We start from the raw sequence: 25,616 nt of genomic DNA, 5'->3' as shown, positions 1-25,616 counted from the left end.
CCAGAGTACTGAAAAACAGTTCCTTGGCTCAGTAGGCGACTCTCTCCCCTTCAGTACACCAAAAGAAATTCCCTGACAGGGATGCAAAGGGCTTACCTGTGGCAGCTTAGCAAGCTGGGCTGTACGCATTCAGCAGATCACAAATGTTTTAGGTGCTTACAGGTGTTCTGCAAAGGACTGTACTGTTTACTGTAACAACATATGTTCCTCTTACTGTTTCAGAGGCAGTAGAGTCAGACTAAAGATGTAGCTTAATAATAATAGTAATATCCTTTTTCAGACGTGCACTTGGTGATGGAATTCCCTGTCGTGGTTTTCTTCCACGCCAGTCTGTTTTGGAGAACATATTCTCTCCTACTTCTCAGTGTTATGCTTTGCTATGGAGCTATGATTGTCTCCAGAAGCTAATAATGGCTAATTTGCAAAATATTTGGATTAAAGTTATGCAACATGAAACATTCTTTATTTCTTAAGATAAAGCAAATAAAACTCCTTTTAGTACACACAAAAAAAGCTTTGGTCCAAATTTACATACTGTGCAGTTTCCTCTATTTCAGCAGAATTACACCAAAGCCATATATGGTGAATACAAATTCAAGCCATGAAGAACGTGGTTTTCTGACTTCAACAGTTACCTGTGGGTTTCCAATAGGATTTTAAGCGTTGGCTTCAGCAGAACTTTCAGTGGATCATTTTTCTGTTACATGTGGATGTGATGACATTTTAAACTTTAGTTATTTGAACACCTCTGTCTCCCGCGGAGCTTTTCTGATTATCTTCAATTATTATTGTTAGATTTGTCTAATAGAAGAGGAGGGTAAACCATGCCTCATCGTGCCCCTGGAGAGGGCTGCAGGTGCTGCTTCTCGGGAGCCATATGGAGGATGCTCCAGGTTTCCAGCGTGGTACAGTCCGTGCCTGCCCTCCAGTAGCTGCTTCTGTCTGTTTCATGGTGAAGCATACCCAGGTTCACAGCTCGGCAAAGCAGGCAAACACATGCCACAGCTGGAACATCTGGGCATACCTGCCCAAGGCAGTGACTCAGCCTCATGTGCCTTGAAAAGCTTTGAAGAGTTAGGGTCTGAAAACACGTCCATCATAACTGATGTATGCATTGTAATTCTGATGCGTTTGTCTACGTGACTTCCAAAAACATATTTCCACTTCTGAATTATCGGCATGATACCAAAAATCTTTGGGATTGTACATTTATTGGCTCTGTCAATGTTTTTTGTTTGTTTTTCTTTTATCAGGAGAGAATCCAAATAGACAATGGAACTCTTACCATACCGATGCTGAATATGTCAGACTCGGGCCTGTATCAATGTGTAGCAGAAAACAAGTATGATACTATTTATGCTAATGCCGAGTTGCGGGTGATAGGTGAGTAAATGTCATTAAAATGAAGATACTGATTATAGTAGGACACTGCTTTCAAAAATTTGAAATTAAGAAATAACTAGATTAACTTCCACCTGGCAGTTCAAGCACGTTCTTATTTCTTTGTGCTTCAAGAGCCATGTGGGAAGTTTTTGGATTTCATGGCTGGTTTGGGGGGGAAAATCCTAATCCCATTTGTAGTCTTTTTTTTACATGCACTCAAGTTTAAAGAATACTATTTTTCCCTTAATATTTTGAGTTATTAATAGCTATTTTGAAGTTTTAAAAATCATTTCAGGAAGTGGGAAAAATAGTTCTTACATTAAAGAATGTGGCAAATGTGTATATAAAAGTAAATAACATACAACAAATAATCTAAACGATTACAAGCACATAAAATAGAAATTTTTCATATAAGTGTTCCACTATCAATATGCAAATATAAAGGTTGTTCTACAGCCAAGTACTGCTGAAAGTGCTAAAACACTGACTTAAGGAGTACCTCACTGTTGTAGTTCTTAAGGAGAATTTTCCCATAAAATACTGCACATCTGTGCATACACTTTGAGTCAGTTGATGAAGAGAAAATTATTGATAAATTTTAAATACATGCTCTAAACTCTGCAGATGAATACCTGTGGCTAGGATCAGAAAAGTATTTATGCTGCTGTTGTAGCTTTGCTCAGGAACCTCCTTCTCTGCAGATAGACCCCTTCTCCCAGCCTGCAGAGAATCCTGAGGAAGGATTGTGTGACTGGAGACTTTAGGAACAGCAGCATAAATGAGACTCAATGAATTCTGTGCTTTGGTATTTAAACATATTTTTCACATTTGATACATCTACTCTCGAAGAAAGCTTAAAAGCAAAGCAATTATTGGATTCACCTACTACGTTACTCAGAAATTAGCTAGTTCATTTAATAACTTGTCAACTGCATACCATTCTGCTCTTTATTTTTAGCTGCAGCCCCTGATTTTTCAAAAAATCCCGTGAAAAAAATCTCCATCGTTCAAGTTGGAGGTGAAGTTACAATTGGTTGTAAACCAAGTGCTTCTCCCAGAGCAGTTATTAACTGGAGAAAGGGCTCAGAGGTGCTGCGGCAGAACAAAAGGTACTGTAATAAACCAGTTGCTGGATTGTTGGGTGTTCTGTTTTAATATCATTTAAACATCACCGAAACACAGCTGACTTAGTATTGCTTTTGACAGCTCATTGACAGAAAACTTTGATGCCAGAGGCCTGCTCTTCTTTAGCAGTGGCCATACAGTTCTGCAGCTATAAAGCTGATTGAGAACAAAGACAAACTGAATACACTCGGGTAATTGTATGATACATAAGCTCGTGTTCATCAACAGTTAATTCTCTGCAATACTATCAGAGCTGACTGTTTACCACATGCAAAGCCTGAGTGAATCAGCTTCATGTAGGAGACATCAGTGGAGGCTTCAGAGAAGTGGAATATACCCTCAGGCTGCAGCATAATTGCTTAGCAGCTGTACAGGTTGTACAATAACCCATATCAAAATCACCCTACAGATCCCCTGTCTTCTCTGTTTAGGCAGGTTTTAGCCACTGGACCAATATGCCAGTATGCTCCCTCACCAACCAATGTGTAGTTGCATGGTCTTAGGCAGAACTTTACTGACATTGGGTCTAACATGGCTGATAGCTTATTTGTGGGTTGCCACAAACTATGCTTAGTACTATATGCCAATGCCAGTTACACAGGAAAGCACTAACTTAAGTCAATAACTTGCTTTTAATGTAAGTTGTGAACGGTAAACAGTGTGTAACCATGATATTATTTCCATGTAGAAATGCTGGTAGATGAGTGAAATGGACAAGCATCTAAGAAATGTAATTTTTTATCTCTTTCAGTTCATGAATATAACAGCAATGCTGTTTTATCCCATTTGCAAAGACTGAAAACAGAATCAGTAATTCATAAAGGTCTGGAAATCAAACACCAGATTTTGCATATAACACTAGTTGCTCAAGGATATGTTTGTGTGACATAAGAATTAAAATTATTATATTTCATTAAAACACCCTTATCTAAAAATGTGACCCAAAGAAACAGTTTCCTATCTCATGTTGAAGTTGTATACATTGTTAATAAAAGTAAATTTGAGTAGATGTGGAAAATGCAAAGCTGAGAAAGAGGTATTTCACATAGGTAGTTGCAGTAAAACAAAGCTATGGGTAAGCAATCTGTGCCAGAGTCTGTAGAGAACTTTCCATTGATTTTTTCCGTCCTGTCAATAATGCCAGTTTTATTTTCTATTTAACTGCTCAGGTATTAACTAAAAATATTTTCCCAACTAGTGCTCAGTCAAATCTTTTATTTGCATTTTGTTTGTATGGTCTGTTCCACAAAAGAAGCCTATTCATTCCTATTGTATGCAACCCCTATAGGACACAGAAAACATTCCCATTATGCAGCTTGCCATGGGAGAGCTCTGACATTGAGTACAGGAGCAAGAAGAGCACCATCTAGAACTTGCATTTCAAATAACTGAATTAAGCCTAGACCTTGCTAGTTCCAGCACCATGGTATTCCCCATCTGATCTGCTTATAAAAAAAATAAAATATTTACATACTGCGTGCCATATTTACTTGTACTTCTGTATTAATTTACTAACAATTATAAGCATGCTGTAATTTTTGAGCATCCCAGAAGGCCTTCTGCTGCTGAGCAAAAGCAAACAAAAGGAGCAAGATTTGCACTGAGGCAAATGCAAGGGGTTTTAAACACTCCATGCGCAAAACAATATTACCAGTGTGTCCACTGGTGCGAAGTAGAATTTATGAGGCTTTTTGATTATTAAATGACAAAATAGATAATGCCACAGTTTTAAAGAAGAGAAAATAAATCATCTATACGGTATTTTTTCCAGAGATCTTTGATAGAAAGCAGAAATGAAATGAGGATCTGTGTGGCTGTAATTTCTCTTCACAGCTAATTAAAGTACTAAAATCACATATCTTTGCTCATAAAAAAGAAAGAACCTGCTCTGTCTTTCTGTATGTATGATTAAATCCTGACATGTACCATACAGATGCGCTGTTTTAACTAAAGCTTTCCTTATATCTGCTCACATTTCATTATGCAGCATTTATAGTCTATGTGGATTCCTTTTCTATGTTTATAAAATCTGGTTGGGCTATATATGCTGGAAAAAAAAAAAAAAAGGAAATATCAGTCCCTTAGGGTTCTGAGAGCAAAACAGTGATGGACATACTGCAAAATAAGTCAAACCACATAGCTTCCTGAGAATGATTTGGACAAATTCAATCTTTTGTTACAGAAATAGTGCAACTAGACCTATTTCACCCTAAGGGAAAAAGGGTGTTCGTTCTTTTTCACCTTCTTCCTTTCACTTGTGATAATAGTTTATGATGGTCATGCATGCATAGTTACTGCTGTCCCTGAACCTCTGAGCTATTAATATCACATAACACTGCTTTATATTAATGTCAGTTTAAGTGTGTAAATATAGATGTGCTAACTAGGAAAAGTTAATTAATAGACTATCCATCTTATTAATAAAGGCACCATGAAATACTTTCTACTTGATTTCCTCTGGGGTTCTTCTGCCAAGCCTTTTTATATTTACGAAGCTGCAGTACTTGGGTGAAGGTCCTCAGCCTTCTAAGATGTTTTCTTCCTGCCCCATTCCTCTCCTCTGTCTTCTCTGTAGTTCAAAAACATCTTTGCCTGGATCTTCTATTTGTATACCTTAACTGATATAGAATGCTTTATTACATTTGAATCATACACAAGTCCTTCAAAAAAAATTCCCCAATCAATTTTTACATTAAATGGGAAAGAAAACATACATATATAGGGTCTGCTTACTGTTCCTCTTCTCGATGTTCCTTCTGCATTGAGTATTCTATTTCATACTTCTCCAAAATAATTTATTTTCACCCTCATTCATATGGGTCACATTTTGAATAGTGGTGTTTCTTTTTGGCTAGTGCAGCTGGCCACTTTAGAGAGGCAGCGTGAGATTATCAGCTACAGGAATCAAAAGGCATCTCATCGTTGGCTAATCCTTGTTTATGCCTTCTCTCTCTTCATGTGATTCCTCTAGTCAGCTTCTTCATATCGTCTAGTACAGCTTCAAGATTTCTTTTGTGCAACTAACCTCCTCCTTTGAATCCAATTTTTGTGAAATGGGCTTTTGGGAGCAATGCCACTTGTCCAATGGGCTTCTGTCAAAGTTGGAAGAGATTTATTTGCCCTTTGCCAAATGCAAGACCTTTTCCTGGCATGTGCTTTGGATTTTAGTTAATGTGGAGATTAAATGCAGCAGAGAGAAAGAACAAACGTAATGCTATGAACTCCCAGGCTGGGGATTTTGACACAGATAGGAGCTATTTTTCTGTTATGTAGTCTCAATAAAATCCAAAGGGAATTTTCTTCATCTCACACCTCACTTTTATCATCTCATGCACCCACTGAGGAAAAGTGGGAAAGAGTGGAAAGGAACAATTCATATATTAAAGCAAATTTGCAAGTCTAGACACTGATTTCATTATGAATGTATGTCATATCTTCAGTGGATTCAGGACCAGTGAAATTTTTTTTTTAAATTGATTTAAACATTTTAATAAATGGGAATTGGAACCCTGTTTACTTACCAGGGAGAGGTGCTGTTCCCTCAGCATGAACCAAGGATCCCCAAACACTGTAGTGAATGCATATAAACATATGTGATTCACTCCACTCAGAATTTAAATGAAGATAGCAAAGGGAAAACAAAGAAATGAGGTAGGCTGAAAGAATGCATTAGTCATATGCAGCACTTCCCATGCATTAATAATCAGTAAAAAGCAAATATTCATAATTTCAGGTCTTTTCTGGGGACTGGACAAGAAGTATGTTTAGGGGTTAATAAAATATGCTCAATACTTGTTGGCTCCTGGTCTTGCCTGTAGGATAGTCTTCAGCCCCATCGCAGTGAAGGATGGTAATTGATTCTCTGCCATAAACAAAACTGCTCTACCTGGTAAGTGTGGCACGGGAGAGAGAATTTATTTTTTGTATTTTACATTCAAGTTATTGCCATTTCTCAAAGGAAATATGGCAGAGTGATTGAGCACTGAAAAGAAAAGCTGTCTTTCAATAACCTTATGCAAAGAAAACTGAGCAGATGTTGTGATCGGAGACTACCACTAAGGGTTAGAAAAATTATCTGGTAATTGCTGAGGTCTTACAGCTGCCCCTTGGAGGCTCAGGCTCAGGGGGATTCTCTCCTGCTACCAAGAGAGATGCAACAACCCAGCAGGTTTCATTAGCTAAAGGGCTGGATCCTCTCACAGCTGTATGTTGCATCTGAGCTGCTCTGTCAGTCTCCGGGACAGGACCACTCTTCTACAACCTTCTGAGAGTGCACAGCTGCTGTCCACTTGTGTTTTTCTTCTGCTGCTCCGCTGTTTGGAGTCAGGTCTCTCCCCTACCCCATACACATCATTCCCTCCACCAAAAAAAAAAAAAAAAATTAAAAAAAGTCTGTCTTCTTGTGGACTGCTGTTGGAATTACAGAAAGGAGGAGTTAAAAAAAAAAGGCAATTAATTGATAAACATGAGAAGTCCTCAATCTACCAATCAAATAAAACATATAAAGCATATTGCACTGTGAAATAGCATTTCAGCTTGAACCAATTTGAAAAGAAATGTGTCAGGGCAGTTCAACAAGCTGCAGTGAAACATTTCAATTACCAGAATGTCAGCATTGTTTGTTTAGCTTGTACTGAAACCTTCCAGAATATCCATTATTTTAAATAAATAAATAAAATAAAAATCCTGCTTGGGGAGGAATCATAACAAAATGGATTGAAAATCCCAAATTTTGTAGTAGTCTACTAACAAAGGAGAAGATTGATGTCACTTAAGTTTTATTTAGCTGAAGTCAATATGCAGTCTAAGGTAGTTATTTACTTTTTCTTGGCAGGCACCTCTATCTCAAATGAGATGCCTAACTTTTAGATGAACAAAGCAGGAGGAATGAAACACCTACAGTGTTTGAAAAAAAGAAACCTGTACTGAAGTCAGACTAGTTGAGTCGCACAGGCAAAGAGAAGCTTTGCTTGTCATGCTGTTTTGTGCCACAAACCACCCTCATTTATGCACCCACTGTTTGCAGATAAAGATAGTATAGGCATTTGTATGCTGGTAGCAAGTTTCATATGTGAAGTATTTTCTTATGCTATTCTAACTTTTACTATCCTATTCCCAGCTTTCTACAGCAATATGGCGAGGTGAATAGGAATGGGATATTAATATTACTATTATTTTATTTTTTAAGTCCAGTTTTTGAAGCCTGGATTAAGTGTATCTCCGTTTTATCCTTGTTTTTCTACCACAAGAAGCTTTGCATAGCTTTGATTATATGCCTTAACTCTTCTATCTTATCAATGTCTGCGTGCTTGTAAAGAAGTTCATTTCCTATTTTAGTTTTTAAATAGAGCACTTGAAGTGTGGGCATCAGCAATCAGAGCAATTCCAGATATCTTAGACATCATCGCTGTAAGTCAACATGAATACAAATTAAGCTTCTCCCTTGATGAATTTCTAATTTTGCTTAGGGAACCAATGGAATTGATTCCACATCTGCTAAATTTGATTAATCACTTCAGTTCCATTCCTTGCTAACAACTAAACTGACAGAAATCAAAGACATGGATTTACCTGTCTGCTTTCTGTGGTTGTTCTGGGTTTGCATACTAAGATATGGAAACTCCTGCAAAACCTGAGCTTACTGAATAGAATTGCTTTGTTTTTTCATCTCTTAGGCCATGCTAGTACAATGTATTTGTTGATAACTGGACAAAAACCATCCTTACACCTTCCCAATGGAATGCTGAGAGCTGCAAGGAATATTCTGTATTCTGGCTAAAAATATCTCACATTCAGATTAGAATGGTCTTCCTTTTTTTCATGAATGATAGCAGAAAAGATATTGCAAAAGACCAGTAAGGGTGGAGATAATATACTTCCTGAATATTTATTTGCTAACAGCAGTGCTGTTTTTCTGTTTTCACTGTTGCATGTAAGTATAAGTATACAAGCATTTTCCCAGGCTTACTTCTCAATAATGTCATTGAATCTAGCAGGACCATAAACCATGACAATACTCACTGAAGAGTGAGTAAAAATGAGCAGAAATGTTTGGTGATCCAGCAAAACTGCTAAAATTGGCATTACAAAAAAAAAAAAAAAGTTTTACAATCAAAGGAATGCTAGAAAATGCCTCAGACTGACCTGAAGTACCTTCAGTCTTTCCTTCTTTGTGTTTTTCATGCTTCTAGTTAATTCTCTCTTTTTCCCCAAGAGGAGACTGAAGGCAGGGGAGGCGAAAGCTTATGACTGTGTGAAAGATGAGGAAGGAGATACGGGGGGAAGGAAGAATGAGAACAGAGGAGGGGAAGAAAAAGAATATTTTATTTTTCTTCTTAATCTTATTTTCCTTTGTTTTCCCCCTTTCTTCTTCTTCTGTTATCTTTCCATTTGAACTCAATCCACTGTAAAGTAATGAGAAGGCAGGAGGGGCCCCCCATTGCTACTTGACCCCATGAAACTCTGGCAGGCAGAAGACAGAGAATATTAGTGCAGAGGAAGACATAAGAAAAGGGCTTTTCTTCTATTTTTTTTCTGTCTCCTTAGAGAGTTTCATAATGGAACAAGCCAATAAACCTAATTTCATCATGTATTACTGACTACTTAATGTAATACTGTTTAGCACATCAGATAGCGTGAGCATCAAGTAAGCAAATGAACCATATGTTCTCATGTTTAAGGAAGAGTGACAACCTGCATGATACTGGATTTATTACAGTTTCCCTTCTGTATGACATCTCTGTAATACAATTTTAAATTGTTCCTAGTCAACTCCTGGGAACCTTGTTAAGGTGAGCCTTTCCGAGGGGCTGTCCTACATGCTGAGATGTCCCAAGCAATCTGTCACTCTTCCATGTCATATGGAGTTGTAATAAACTAAGCCCCAGTGAGTGTCAGTGTTGTGCCCTCTCTCCCTTTCAGTTCATGTTCTGTCCCTGCTTCATGCCCATATTCTGATTGATGTTTAGGATTTGATCCAAAGCCAGCTAATCTCACTGGAGCTTTTCCATTGACTTCAACAGGCTTTGAATCAAGGTTCCTAATTAGGAGTTCGCACAAAAAATAATGAGAGAATGCAACCTTCTGTGATCCTCTTCTAGTCCAAGTTGTACTGCCATGCACATCATTACTGTTGCACTTATTCTTGTGTGTATTGCCGTAGCATACAGAAGTATGAGCAGTGGATGAAAAACATGCACTGCACAAACACCAAATAAAAGATTCCTGAGGGAAAAAAAATTGACCTAAAAGTGGCATGACAGGCAATGGCTAGATCAGGGTGTGTTGGGGATATGATGTAAAAAGACGCCGTAGGATGTTATTGATTAGCATGATAGGTAAATGGGTAGCTGTTGCCAGTTATACTCTAGATGTGAATGAAAAGACAAAGAGTTTCTGGGATTTTTCTTAGTGTGAAGAACTACATGAGACTAAGTATAGGAACCAGCACCTTGAAAATGTGGCTAGTGCTTTTGTAAGAGGATACTAACACCTCTGCTTTAGCATGTGCTGGAGCCTGAATACATGAGAAGTTGTTGGAAATCGGGATTTTATTGCAAAGAAATACCAATATTTTACTACATCTTTTCTATGAAAACTAAAAATCTTTTCAAGTTTTCAGTGAATGACAGAGCTGCTTAAGGGACCCATAGAAGAGGTAGCATATTAGTCATACATAAAAATGACAAAATATCAATGTTCTATGTTATTTTGAGAAAGGTTGTGGGTCTAAGGCTTCAGTGAAACACACAGAGTCCAACCATTATAGGTCATGTTAAGCACAAATTCTGCAGACAATCTGGGGATTGCCTCAGGGTTTCCTGCAAACCAAGAGGTAACCAAGTCAAGGGGTAGAGAAAGCTGGAAGTAATGAGACCTAAAGACACGGGAGCAAGGACACGTGCAGAGATAAGAGTGGTCGTTGTGGAAGCTGAAATGACCAAAGATGAATGCAATCAGGCTGAGTAGAAGAGCAGAGGGATTCAGGGGATGAGCTCAGAGAGCAAGTCAATGGCAAAGCAGCAGTGAGAGCTCCTGAGTGGAGAAGAACATGGATTTTGGTCCTTCCTTTTTTGCTCTCCTAGGAATTGTTTGCCCGAGCTTGGGAATTTGGACTACTTGTTCCAAAATCCCTTTCGTGATTGTTAAAAAATCACTTCAACATTAGAATACATCTACAGCAAGAGCATCTCCAATGCTGCACATCTCTTATGTATATGTGTGCATGCAACGTGCTGGTTCAGGGTTTCTGAAAACAAGTGAGCACCACGCTGTGTACCTGGTGTCACTTGCTGCTAGTATATACGGAACAATTTGAAGTTAACTGCAGGTTTTATTGTACTTTTGTTTTTTGAAATACGTTCTGACAAGCAGATAGGGAAGAAGATTTCTCTAAGTGAATTAAACTCCCACACACAGGGTAATTCAGGGCCTTATGTACTGTTTAAATTCCACTTAAGTCCCATATTAAGGTCTTAGTTTTACATCTAGAGTGAATTTGGATGTATGAATGGGTGCCTCTGAACTCCTGATAATATCCAAATCATAAAAATAATGATTAATAGTGGGATTAGATTGAATAGTAGTAGTGTGGGCATACCATCCTGTGCTGGAAGAACTTTTCTCTAATGTACCAGAGCTGTAAAGATCTTATAAAAGCAACAGAATTTGTTGGCAAATAGAAAACATGGCAACCTTTTTCTCTCACAGTTCAGGTTATTTTCTACTTGGATTCTCACCACAGAATTTTGCAGTCTGGCTCCTGATCCTTTCCTTCTTAGTGTATTACTTTACCACTATCATTTTTTTCTTTTATGAATGTTCAGACTGGTTGATGTACAGCTAGATAAATACCATGTTTTATTATGCCCTGTCCACAAAATAGACTTGTAACTGAGAGAGACCTTTTTGGCTGGACTTGCTAAGGTATGGCTCTTGTCTCGGTCTAGGTTATATGAAATCTCATGACATCAGCTGTTTAGATTTCAGATAGGATGAGGACAGACACACGGGAGAGAGGACCCATAAATGGGCCATATCTGCTAAATACGACATGAGACCAAGTTACCTATGTGGGAAAAGGAAGAGCAGTGTTTGTCTGTTAAAAATTATTGCAGTGATTTAGAAAGCTGAAGGGATTAAAACATTTGGGGGGGTTATCTTTTGTTTTGGTCCATTATCAAACTAGCTGTTTGGTTGGCAAGTCTTTCTTTCCCATATGCATAGAGATGCTGCTGCCCAGTATTCCACAGCTGCAAGTTTTGACACATAATACTTCAGTAGGTTTAGGCACATATCTACAAACATGGTGGTTTTCCTACTTTTTGCTTTGGCCAGCACATAAAGACATTTGCCTCACATTTATCACAAGTATATTAAAGACAGCATAGCAATTATCAGTGTTTTACGTTAATGAGAGTACAGTCTCCTGAAAATATTGTAATTTGCCTCAAAGCTTCACAATGGAGTAAAACTCAATTCAGATGTCTGTAGAAATTTGCATAAAATAAATATTTGTAGTTCCAAATTACGAAGATTCTATGCAAAAATAATGTTCAGGTTTAGGAACATTTTAGAAATTCGGGGAAATAGAAAGGAACAGTGTTTTATTGACACCTTTTACCATTGCTATTGGTATTCTTTTCTAAAATGTTTTAATAAGACTATTCAGATAGATTATGTAATTTTGTTTTGATCTAAATAGTTAACACAGAGTTTAATGGCATTTATTTTATTTCCAGTTAATTGTCAATCAACTCTGAAGCTCATTTATACCAGCATGCAGATAAGGAAAATCTTCATTTAAGCATAGTTTATTAAATGGCAATAGTATTAGCATACAAATTACACTCAGGATAGGATAAACAGGTACAAAGATCATTAACATATAATACAGACAGTTGGATCTCAGATGGGACTCAGTGGGACCTTTTCAAAAATACCAGAGCTGTCATCAGCAGGTACAATTCATTCACTCAGTCAAACTTTACTCGCATTTACATCTGCATAAATCAGTAGGAATTCTGAGTCACTTGAGATCTCTGTTCAAGTGGCTGTCCCTTGCTTGCTTCTCCTTGTGCTTTTTAATTCAGCCTCTCTCATGCTTACCAATCTTTGCAAAATTAGAAAAGTCAGTTATTGTCTCAGCATCTGCTAGCGTACCTGAAGACATTTATAAACAATAGCTTTTCATAGCCTGTGAAAGCAACAGTGGTTTTGCTCTTGAGCACTAAAGTGAGACTGCGAAGACATGGTTTCAAATAGGATTTCTCAGATAATAAAAATTACTTTGCCTCTGATTTCATCAGATCCAGCATACTCCCTTTTTATCTGCACAGTGCCGTGATGATGACTTCAATAACGTTATGAGGTGTCAGACACTTGATGTTAGAGGCAGAGAGGAGAAAAGAAGGGTGAATCTTTACATCAAGTATCAGGGTTACTTTATTTTGAAAGGAATTATTTTATGCCCTTGAAAAGATAACTGTACTACTGGAAGTGCTGAAATCTGCAGACATAGGTTTGAATCACCCCTAGTATTACACCAGTGTAGCTCAGCTGATTTTGATGGAGATTTCAAAGACATTTGCTGTATTGAATTAATGTAATTCACATCCATGAATTAAAATTGTACCTCTCTAAAACAGATAGGCTGAGTAATACAGCAGTGCACAAAACACTTCAAAATCTAATGAGTTGACACCTCTTTCTTTTCTCAGATTTTATTTTTCTATCAGCCTTGCTAAATACATATTATTCTTTCATGCTCTTAAGATCAAAGCAAATAGCCATCAACAGTCTTTTGTTCACATGAGACAACACTTTCGGAGATGGTTTGTTTGGCCTGGTTAATTAAAAGCTGTACCTATCATCCCTGCTTGATTTCTCAAGTTCTTTACTTAAAAAGTATGTGTGACAATTTTAATGAGCTCTCACTTCTTCCCAGTTTCGTGTCTTCTGCAGAAACATTGCAAACTATTCTTTCTTTATGCAGAGTTTTGACTCCAGCAGATCTTGGGTAGCCCGTTTTCCCTTTTCCCGTGTAGCACTTATCTTTCACATTAATGGAGTCACTCAGAGAGGACGAGGACATGGATCAATCCCATGAAATTACCAAATTAAAAGCAAACAAAAGGACACCACTTACACCGTGCTTAACTGGGGAAAAACTTCTCCCGAGCTGGTGTGTGACTGAAGGTTCATGGAGGCTCAAATTGCTTTGGATCGATTCCTGAAATCAGTTGTCATCCTGCTCAGAAAGGCATCACTTCTGGAGCCAAACCCTGGGCTTGTGCTCGCTTGGTGCCTTGAGGATTGTGAGGCCCTGCCTCTGCCATGGGCACTGGCTCCAGGTAGGGAATTGCCTGGCTGTGTCCTCAAACTGGGCTTTGACAGCTGTCTTACGTTCGCATGATCCACTTGAAGCGAACTTCATCCACCATACCCAGCTCTTTGTGGGGCAGGTTCCCAGGCTGGTTATATATGGAATGGCATTTCAGAGCATTTCCAATCAGCTCGTGTGTGCTGGAACGTTGTATGAGTTTATATCACCGGATTTTCATCTCTTCATTTCCCCATAGTGTCTTTACTTAATTGAGCTATTTACCCAGAGGTAGCACCTGCATAATTCAGGCAGGAACATCAGCATCAGCACGAGCCTGATAAGCACTGAAACGTTTTGTAAGTTGGAGATGCCTACGCGATCCCTTGCTGCAACAGGACTTCGTGAACAGCTGTGTCCCAAGTAGCTCCTTTCATTCTTCTTTCTCCTCCTTTACCAGCGACATATTTATCAGCTCCACTGCAGATCTTTTGATGTTTGTCCCTTGACAAACACTCATTTACTTATGGAGTAAAGTCCATTTTTTTTTTTCTGGCAGAGAAAACATTCTACTTGCACTATATTGGGCGAGTTAACTTTTCTGTCTTGTCACAGTACTTGAAGTTACCTTGTCTCCTGATGCAAATGGTAAGAATTATTATCTATAGCCTTCACGCAGTCTAAAATGTTGTGAAAAGTAACGGTTTTCAGCGAGCCTTTCAGCAGGTGAGACATGCATTTCACAGCTTCTTTTTAAACCGTTTGTAAGAGCTTGATCTGAAGCCCATTAAAGGAAATATTCCCATCACCGTCAGAATCGCAGTGCCATTATTTGGAAGATAAATGGAAGAGGACAAAGTGCAGCCCCTCTGAACCCACCCATGGCACAAAGTCGTGGCTCTGAGGAAGTTTATGTCAACTTTGCCATTCATGACAACTGGGTTAGTAGTTTGCAGAGCTTTTTTCCATGCATTTGAAATGCATCATGTTGATTTTCTGCTGTGTTCTGCCTTCTCATCCCTCTCCTGACACAGACCTTGGTACATCTGGAAATTACTTTTTTTTTCCCCCTTTAATTCCCTTTTCTGCTAGCTAATTACTCCAGATCTCATTGTGTTTTTACATAAATTCTGCCCAAGTACTGTATTTACAGCTAGCTCCCTAATTGTCTTTAGGTAACGTGACCTCTGTTTCAAGCAGCTCTGAAGCTTTTGTTAGCTCATGGCTTGTCTTTGCTGAGCTCTGTTTTGATCCGCTGAAAGAGCCATTCCAGCCCCAGCTCACCCAGTTGTGGAAGTATTGCTTCAGAATAGCATTTCTAAAGATCAAACATTACCTCATCAGCACTCGAGTGGGTACAAACCCCTCTTAGTGAATAAACCACGAAGCTGTGAATTATTCAGATCTCAATTCCTAACAAAGAATACATGAAAAAAAGTCTAAACTAGACATCACTAAACTTCAGTGAAAAAGCCATAACCAGTAATCCTTAGAGGGCTAAGCACAGAGCCTGTGCATTCAAAGATTCTTCCCTTTATTATTGTGTATTTTTACAGACTCTTTTTTCCTGGATATTTACTTATAGTGGAAGCTTCTGGGGACTAGGATTGTCTGTTTTTGCCTCATACCCACTTCTAGATTCCAGTCTGTACGTAGAGTTTTTAGGTACAACTGCAGGAAAAATATTAGGGCATCAATATTTGATGGTGGGAGAGACACTAAGTTGTCTCATTATAACTTATAATTCAGGTATCCAATTTATGAGCATTTGCTGATCCACGCTTGAGTATCTGTTGGCACCGTAATAAAGCCACCATACATTAGCTAACCAGTCAATTGAATCAACTATTTTATCACCAGCAGTTTTTGATGACAGTGTTTTCTTGCGGCTGGTACAAACTAGTGCGAAGAAATGCATCATTAATGCAAAGAACATTGCAAAGGCAGAAGTGAAAAACCTGTAAGTGTTTCCTCATATTTAAACCCACCTTTGAAATACTGCCCTCGGGTGTCTCCCCACACCAAGGAGATGCACTTATAACCTCAGGTTTCTTGCTTATTCATCCTTCCTTATCTGAAAATGTTGTTTGGTTGATACATCATTACGTTAAAGAGTGTACTTTGTTGATTTGTATTTTGCTCCTCTCCGATGTATTTGGATATATGATATTAATAAACGGATACATTAATGTGGTTACATGATACATTATTAAACCCCAACTTATTTTCTCATCATACTACAAATTGCAGGCAAGCAACCACTGCAGTAGCTGGTGATTATTGCCAAGGTAACAAAGATTTTTCATTCAAACCTGAATCCCATCCCCTCTCAGCTCCACACCCCAGTGAGAGACGCTGCAGGGAGCAGGTGCCACATGAGCACCCTGGAGGAGCTGGAAGGGCAGGAGAGTGTCTCACTGCCATGCAGACGTCCCAACTCAGGGCTCCTCACTCCTAAATCTGGCTCTGAGCAGGAGCAAGTCTTCTACAGAGTCAGGACTTTACAAGGAGAGAAATGAAGGGAAGAAGCAGCATGCATCGCAGCTGGTGAAACATGGAGATTGCAAGGTGAATTCAATCAGCACTGAGGCACAGCGGAGCGTCCTGCTGGTTCAGCAGTGGGAGCAAATGGAGGGGGGATGGAGCACACGACCTCCAGAACAGCACATCCCCACCGTCCTGTCCCCATGGGTGTGCTCCCCTCCATCCACCTTGTGAATCTGCTGCAGCCCCTGCTTTGCAGCTCCCTGGCAGGGCTGCGGGCCGGGTTGTCCTCAGTGTTTCAACACAGGGTTGGAAATCCGAGTCTGGCGCTTCCCTCCATCAGCCGCGAGGCTGGGAGAGGGTAATGGGAAGCAGAACAAGGCTTGATGTGTGTTATGCTTATAGCTACAAGCATATAAATACAAGAGTGGAATACAGCAAGATGCTGTGATGGTTTTTGTGATTTAACAGCTATGATAGTACTGCCAGCTTCAACTTCTGCTCTTGTTATTGTTCGTTTCCTTTAATAATTCATTACATCATCCAATCTTATGTTGTCAGTAATAAATATTAAATACCCAAGCTGTGATGCATGAATTAGATATTTTCTTTTTATAAAAGGATTCTTGTATTAGATTTAAATGTCAATTAAAAGAAGAATATAAAAGAATAATGCAGTGCTTCTGTGAGCACTGGAATGAATGAAGCCTCTTTTCTCTTGGATTTATGACTTACATCTGGATTTTGTCAGATCTAGGAAAACGCAGTGTCTGAGCACTGCTCTTCCCTGTTAGCTGCAGGTTCTCTGATGCCTACTAAGCAGTGTGCTCACACAGGGGCCACACTGGCAGGAGGGGCTCTGCATGGAAACCCTGACCCCATTTTCTTGAGACTTCAAGGAACTTCATGCCTTTCGGCCCACTGTCCTTCTGAGCTCAGAAAAATAACCAAAACTTCAACATCTACCAGAGGCAACAGGTGGATGGAAGAACTGGCACAAAATAAAGAAAATTTTATGGGATAATATTACTTTCTGTCCTAAAGTTCATTGCCTAGATAATTCAGTTTTCATTTTGAAACTCTCTACCTTTGCTAGATGTGTGTTCTGTGTATTTGTGAAGGAAATCCCCAAACCCTGAAGCTCCGTTCTTGTGTGTAAAAGTAGAAAGGTGCCTGGCATGCCACGAAAGCCTACCTAAAGAAAACATAAGCTGAACACTGCACTGGCTTATATCCTAATGTATCTCATTGACAAGAAGAGGCATGTAAACAAGCTTAGAAATTAATCTTGTCCATAAGACCCAGGAGTGGTTCTGAAATTACTATTAAATGCAATTTACCCAATCCTCAGCAAACTGGTGTGAACAACATAGTGACTAACAAGGTGATTTGAGGGCCCTGTGAGACAGCGGTGTATTTGATTTGGCTCTTTGGCTTGTGAGATGGCATTTCAGCATCTCAGCTAGTCTGCTAATGTCTTTTAATAATCCTGACAAAATTGCACAGGCAGCTGGCCTCAGACATAACATTAGTATAGCATCAGAACGTTGAGATCTGGAAAAAAAGCTCCCTATGGTAAAATATAGCACAATTAGGTAACAAGTTGGGTCTTCCTTCATTCTCTTGAGACTCCTAATTTTACTGCAAGTGAACTAGATAAGTTAGTGGTCAATTCCAGTATGTCAATACAACTTTCCCAATATAGAAATCAATAATAAGAAGAGGTGAAAAGTAGTTGATACATATTCCGCATGCTGTAGAAGAGAAAGAACATACTGGAGGCATTTAAATATTAGAAAAAAACATTCAATTTTTGTAACAGTTCCTGTAACAGAAGTATTTTTTCTTATTTTTTTGTGTGTTTCCTTGTTTATTTTCCCAGGATTGTCTTCCTTGAGGATGGCAGTCTCAGGCTCTACAACATCACCAAGTCAGATGCCGGGGTGTACACCTGTATAGCAACAAATCAGTTTGGAATTGCCAGAAATTCAGGGAGCCTGACTGTGAAAGGTACATTAGTATTTTTCTTTGGGCTTTATGAATATTAGAAAGCGTTTTTTGCTGTTGTTGTTTTTTATTTTTATTTCACTGGGATGCCCAAAACTGTGCCAGTCAGTATTCCAGTCAATAGTGACAGGTTTTTACGTGCAGTTTACAGCTTAAAATGCTTGCAGCAAGGGAAACCTCATGACCACACCAGTTTGATGATCAATTTGTTTATCAGCAAGGTCTCCCAACAGAAATGTACAGTAGCATTAATAATGATATTTGCACTGCAGTACCGTGTAGATGTCACAGACATGGGCTGCACTGTTGCAGTTTGGTGGCCCCTGTGCAATGTGTTTACATGAATTTATTCAGCTCATTTATAATTTCTATCCCATCTGAGATTCAGAAGAGACTTTAAAGCTGGGGTGTAAAAAAGAAATAAGACACTATGTATTAATCTCAAAATCAGGTGGATTTATTTTCTTCAGCACAGATACATGTTGCACAGATATACGTTGCATATGTTGCATCCCCGCAGATCCGAAAGCCACCCACTCCTCCTCTGCGTCCCAGCTGCTGCGTGCTACTTTGGCAAAAAAACTCTAAAACAAATCAGAGCCAAGTGAAAACTATTCTTTATGTCTTCACTTGGCTTTTGACTCTCAGTATTAAAATGTCCATCCTCCACAGCCCTTCCCCAGTCTAATTGCTGCATTAACAATAAAGTAAAGAATCTGTCAGAATATCTTCTCTGCTTTTAGACTATTTTGTTTTCCTGGATACAGTCTGAAAGTATTTGATTTTTTGTTTACATTTCCCTACATTTTATTTTTGCTTCACTTAAACCATTTTGACAGTTAGCTACAGAACCATGTAACTAAGCAAGTCTTTTTCTGAAGGAAGAATGAGGAACATCCTCCTTGCACATTACCATTATTTTCTTCTCCATAATGAATATGGACTAAAATTTAAATTCTCTCCTTACAAAGAAAACAACTTGTCTCTTTGAAAGTCTTTGAAAGTGAGCTCTTCTCAGTATGGGTAGTTATAAAAAGCCAAATTGTAAGTCCTCTAAGACAAAATGACTGATGGGAACTCATGAGATACTGGATAGTGTAACTACAAAGTTAGTACATGATCCAGGAAGGTGGGCACTGGCAGAAAAGGACCTTTTGTGCAAGGTCCCACGTGGGTGGTAGTCCCTGGTTGCTGCAGTGGGCACCATTTGGGCACGTGGCTTTGCTCAGCTTCACCTGGCCTGGTCCCAGTGCAGTGATGCTCTACAGGGTGTGTCTTCCCTGCAGTGTTTTTCACTCATTTTTGAAACACAGATAAATGCATCATGGAAGACATTAAAGTCTATTACATCCAAAGCAGTCCTTTGCTTCAAGTTTTTGCTACTCTGATGGATGGTCTATCTCCGTTAGTAAAAAGTGTTAGTATCAACTTATATCTCAGGTGGGCTAGTCCAGAGCTGGAGGACATAAAAAGAGATACTGTTTGTGTAGCTGCTCCTGTGAGCAGCATGTGAAATGAATGTGCTCTATATCCTCTGATGTTTTATCAATGAGGGAAAAAAAAAGAAGGAAAACAGAGACAAACTTAACGTGTTTTCTTTCTCCTTGTTCCTGGATGATCTTTTCAGTGCAGATGTTATACATGTATTCATATTTGTTGATTTTAAATGAAAAGAACAAGTTAAAATGTGGAACTTGTGAGATTATAGTAAACATATTTATCAGTTTTGCAAAAGAGCTAACATTAATAATGGTTTCAGTTACAAGAAGAGCATGTTATTAAATACAATTTGTAATTCTGTCTTTTTCTTTTTTTTTTTTTTTTTTCCCGTGACTTCAGAATGTTTACTGTAGCCTGCAGGAATGTCCTTCTTCCTAACCTACTGCAGCTGTCTAAAACTGCTTCATGCTCATACTATGAAAGAGCAATTAGCATTGATGCAGTGCAATGTGTAATCTGAGATGATGTTACAGCACAGCTAGCAGTGAATAAACCAAGAAGTTTAGGGTTTAGGCAGCTCTGACTTCATTAAAGTTAGATACCATTTCTCATACCACATATATACATCCTAATGAAGCAATATGGGAAAATCACATTAAAAAAAATGAAAAAAATATTTTGTTTGGCATTTACAAAGTTTATTAAAACACTCAGTAACAACATGGTATAAAAATGATCTTGTTTGCAGGGAACATTTGTTTTTGTTTCCCCTCTGGAGAAGTTTTGGCTGTTCAATTATAGGCCTCATTGCTTCAGCATTATTTTCAACTGAAATGTCAGAACTTCGAAAAGCATATCTAATGTGCAAATTAAGTTTATTGCTGCTCATTGAGTTGTTTATTCATTGTGTGAGAAGTCTTTATTATACCTCAAGCACTCACAACATCTTATCTATTTTCTCCTCTGGAATGGGATTTGCCATATAATACATGTCTGAAGTTGCTAAGCAAGATAGATAGATAATGTAGATCCAAGAGCTTTTAAGAAGCTTTTAAAAGTATTTGAGGTAGTAGTCTTAAAGACGACTTCATAAAAGAAACAGAAATTATCACACACGTGAACCACTCTGCATCAGTAGTATTGCTGGATATGAGTAGGCTAGAACAGGAGATACAAGAGGATGATAATCTCATAATTTTTTTTTTTTTCTAACACTGCTAAAAAACACACATCATATACAAATTCAGTATAATTCCCAAAAGATCAGTCTTCAACATTTATTTGGTGGAGGCAAATAGGTTCCTGATAATAAGGAAGTACAGTTCTTATGAAATTAGAAGCATGTAATTATTGGGATTTGTCGTGTTAGAAGATGAAACCTTTATGTTCTGTTGTTCCAAAATATCAGTTCAGTAGTGAGTTCCATTGAATGCATTTCTTCAAAATATTTATCCTAAGTTTCTCATTCAATAGGTTTTTAACAGAGAAATGATCTCTGAAATTTTGAATCTGTCTAATAACATTACATAACAGGATTGCATTTCTATTATTTCTGATCTTTTTTATTATTCTGATCTATATTTCTGATCATTTCTATTATTTTTGATCTTGATCCTCTCTTTGGAGGTGTGATCAAATAATGGCACAAAAATATTACTGACCTTATGAGGCAACCATAATAGTATTGGAACTTTCTCTTGAAGAAGACTTTCCAAAAATTCCCAACCAGTTTAATCACAACAAACTAATGGCCCCTTCCCGTACAACAGACAATGGGCTCTGGTAAAGTCTTAAAAACTTCACGATTAAAAAAATTACATCATTTGTTATTTTTATTCTATGGGTTTCAGAATGTAACTATTGAATCTGATTACAAATGATGTACAATCCTAATTGTATCATTCTTCCTTAGTTTTTCTTCAACTTTTCCATAGAAATAAATGGATTTTTTTTTACAAAAAAAAAAAAATAATACATCATTGCTACAAGTAATGTAATTTCATAGAATTATGTTATTCGTGTTGATCTATTTCAGTTGTGAGAATAATAGTGGAGGAAAAAAAGAGTAAGAAAAGAAAACTTTGTAGAATTGTCCTGTAGTTCCCAGATACTTTTCAACATTATTCTATAAAAGTTACCTGTTCTTCACAATGGAATTACTTCACTTGAGATTTATGGAGCCAAGTTTTTTGCCAATGTGTGCTGAAATCAGTGGAGTTGTGCCAACAGAGACTATGGCCCTTGAATCATCTGGAATTTATTGTATGTGACACTCTGCTTCCAGGGAGAAGAAGAGATTGCTTTAATTTAATGATCAAGTATCTTCCAGACAGTCATCTGAGTCCTTCACATCTCTGCAGTCCTTGACTTCAGACAAACTGATGGTGCTGCCATGATGACAGTTTTACGTAGTCATGAAGAGCAATCAGAAGAGACAGAAATTTGAGAAAGTGTTCCAAGTCTGAGCTCTAGAACCTCTGACGCTCTCTCTAGACAGCCAGCTTCTTATTGATTCTGGAACAAGAAAAGAAAAAGAAAAAAAAACCACAAAACTTATTTACCTATAACAATAGAAATCACACAAACTCTTTGTTCACTTTCCTTGGATAATGGTACATGATGTCTGCAGCAGGTATAACACTGAAACCAGTGATTTTTTATTATTTTTTATTATTATTTTTGAAAGGCTGGCAGAAAATGCAACATTCTACCTTGTTGCTACTTGACCAGTGCTGTAACAATCACTCACCCAGCACAGCTCAGAAGCTGGGAAGAAGCTGGTCAGGTTATTGCCTGTGTGTACATACGTATTAATCAGTTAACACAATGATGGTAACAGTCTGAAGAAAAATGTCTTTGAAGGTAAGGTGTTGGGTGCCCTGTCATGCATGAACATTTTGGAATCATGACCTTGGTAACCAAAATCCTGAATTTTCAAGTGCATTTCTAACACACAGGGTTAAGCCAGAATGAACACAAAACTAATACAGCTCCTGAAAATTTTTTTCTCCTCCTCTCACATTATTTTCAGAACGCATTAATATTGTTGAATAGATTCTGCTCTCATTTTATTCATGTGCCTCTCAGTTCCCACCATTTTATAACACTTTCATGCACAAAAGCTTTATTCAAGGGAATTGCTTACAACAAAGTGGTTGTTATCTCTAATCTATCTGCCAGTCATAACAACAAAAGTGAAGTCATATAAATCCATTTCTTTCCCCTTCAGCAAACTACTAGTTCCCTTAATAAGATCTGCAACTTTGTTTCCCAGTGTAAGGGGTTAAAAAAGATTACACAGATAGTTTTTCTGTCTGTTGTGGTATTTTCTCTGAAGCTGTAATGTAAACACTGCAGTGAGGTACAGCTAACATTAATATAGATTAGGGATCTCAATGTATATAGTAAGCAGAGACAGATACTGATTTTGTTTTTGCTGCAGTTTCCTGCAAGGAGGGATTTTCAAGTCTGAAGAACTGTGGGCATATTTCTAACAGTCTTAATAATGAATTCTGCACTTTTTAAGCCAAAATCATATCTATCGACTATGGGTTTTACAAAGTAACATATGACTAATTTAAAATGTTGCCTCTGACATCTGCTCGCTCTCAGAGCACACAGAGTGCTCATTGTATTGATACTGCAGAAGTAATAGGCTACACATGGGTAAGAGTTTCTCAAATCATCATCATATTAGAGATAATCTTCTTTATTATGGAACATTTGGGCCAATTTTACATCATTTCACAAATGGCACAAAACTCATTCAAGATCTACTATTTTTATAAGCATTTTAATAAAAAGGATTTTTTTTTTGTCTCCACAGAAAAGACTGCAATTACTATTCCACCTTCTAATATGGATGTAACAGTTGGAGAAAGCATAGTCCTTCCATGCCAGGTGTCTCATGACCCTTCCCTTGATGTGGCGTTCACATGGTCATTCAATGGCAATAGAATTGATTTTAAAAGAGGAATACATCATTTTGAAAGAATTGGAGGGGTAAGTTTTTAAAACTCTTTAGTGCTTAGTGAAACTACTTGCCACAGTCTTTAGACCACATAAGCATTTTTCATAATTCTTCCATCGCTATTGATATGCATGGCAAATCATTGTTTCTTTACAAGGGCTGCAGCCATTTATTTTTCTTTCTTAAATTTCATAAAGGCACTTGAGTTATTTGTGAAGCCATAATAAAAATGTCCGCATGAAAGAAACTGATGATAGCTATGAATATTTTAATTTAAAAGCTGAATTTTTTTATTAATATTGAGCAATTTATAAAAATGTCCAGTATGGAAAGCATGTTGTGAGTGATTAGTTTACTTTCTTTGCATCTCCAGGAATCTGTTGGGGATTTGATGATAAGAAATATTCAGCTACATCATTCTGGGAAATATGTGTGCATGGTACAAACAACTTTAGACAGTCAATCTGCAGCAGTAGATATAATTGTAAGAGGTATGTCTGTTAATGTAGATTTTATATCCTCTGGAGGAATTAGTATTTCTTAACATCAGCTGTTGTTTGAAAGGATGATGATGCAACATTTCAGTTACACAATGGGAGATTTGTACAATTGTGCCATAGCCTTTTTTGAAGGTAAGTTTTCCTTGCCTTGGAGTTCAACATGGTAGGACAGGAAGGCCTCTTCTTTCAGCAGAATGGTGCCACCTACCATTGCTGAGCATCTCTGGGTCACAGTGCAGGCCAGAAAAATCAAAAGACCAGACCCCTTTCCACTCTTTGGAGATAATATGAAAGATCATTTTCTAGATCAACTAAGTGATAAGATTGAGGTTTTTGCTAATCCTTTTACTGCCAGCAGCGAGAGAAATGCTGTGATGGGAGCAGATCCAGTAACCCCTAACAGATATCAGAAATCTGTATAAAGCACCATCTTGCATTTTTGCTGAACCTTGGTTCCTTGGTTTTCATTAAATTCCACAGGAACTCTATAGATGTTGTATGGTTCAATGAAAGACACACTGGGAAACTTTATCAGTCTCTCTCTATATAAAAAATATTATTATTATATCTATCATTCCCTTGTTTGTATTTTTCTTATTGGTAACATGAAAACATTATTTTTTGCTGACTTAAAACACCCCATTAATTAAAAAAAAAAAAGTAATACAGGCATGAAGCCATTATTTAGAGATTGTGCTAATTTTATGAAAATGCACCTTCATGAATAAAGCCACTGCCTTGAGTAAGTAAGAGTTGCACAACTCAGTCCAGCAATCAGTCTTTTTTTTTTTTTAAATACATTTGTCTTAAAATTATTTTCAAATTAGGCCCCCCAGGTCCACCAGAAGATGTTAAAGTCGAACATATTTCTAGCACTACTGCTGTGTTATCCTGGAAGTCTGGAATAGATAATAATAGTCCAGTCCAGATCTACAGTGTTCAGACAAGGACTCCTTTCTCAGTTGGATGGCAGTCAGTTCCAACAGGTGAGCAATTTGAGAGTTGTCTTGTATTTTTTGCACATACCATTAATTACTCCAAAAATACATTTTCATTGACGTATTTGCTTACTTTTAGTTCCTGAAGTCCTTAATGGCAGGACTCACAAAGCAACAGTGGTTGACTTAAGCCCTTGGGTTGAGTATGAGTTTCGTGTGGTTGCCAGCAACAGCGTTGGAATTGGGGAACCAAGCAGACCATCAGCTCTACTGAAAACCAAAGCAGCAGGTAAGTCCCTGGTTTCTCCTTTTTTTTTCTCCACATGGACACACTGCCAGTTCCCCAATGTGAAAGGTCTGTGGCAGCAGAGTCTCTCTCTTGCAGGGTTACTTATATATTTGTCTGGCATTTTAACTTGTGGCTCCTATGTCTTCTTGACAGCACACCT

At 37.9% G+C, this 25,616-nt stretch overlaps 1 protein-coding gene across 13 annotated transcripts in view; it reads left to right on the top strand.

The window, feature by feature from the left end:
• Positions 1 to 25,616, top strand: part of CNTN6 (contactin 6) — a 144,842-nt gene that overhangs the window by 104,001 nt on the left and 15,225 nt on the right. For all 13 annotated transcript variants that reach the window (XM_048070532.2, XM_048070623.2, XM_048070647.2 and 10 more), the window contains 7 exons: positions 1,254 to 1,383; positions 2,342 to 2,492; positions 18,195 to 18,322; positions 23,586 to 23,761; positions 24,103 to 24,220; positions 25,057 to 25,215; positions 25,307 to 25,456. In XM_048070532.2, the coding sequence (XP_047926489.2) occupies positions 1,254 to 1,383; positions 2,342 to 2,492; positions 18,195 to 18,322; positions 23,586 to 23,761; positions 24,103 to 24,220; positions 25,057 to 25,215; positions 25,307 to 25,456 (1,012 nt within the window). The remainder of the gene's footprint in view (positions 1 to 1,253; positions 1,384 to 2,341; positions 2,493 to 18,194; positions 18,323 to 23,585; positions 23,762 to 24,102; positions 24,221 to 25,056; positions 25,216 to 25,306; positions 25,457 to 25,616) is intronic.

This window comes from Anser cygnoides, chromosome 10 (assembly GCF_040182565.1).
Source record: "Anser cygnoides isolate HZ-2024a breed goose chromosome 10, Taihu_goose_T2T_genome, whole genome shotgun sequence".
Lineage (NCBI taxonomy): Eukaryota > Metazoa > Chordata > Aves > Anseriformes > Anatidae > Anser > Anser cygnoides.
Note: the sequence above shows the minus strand (reverse complement) of the source record. Positions and strands in the feature narration are given on the sequence as shown.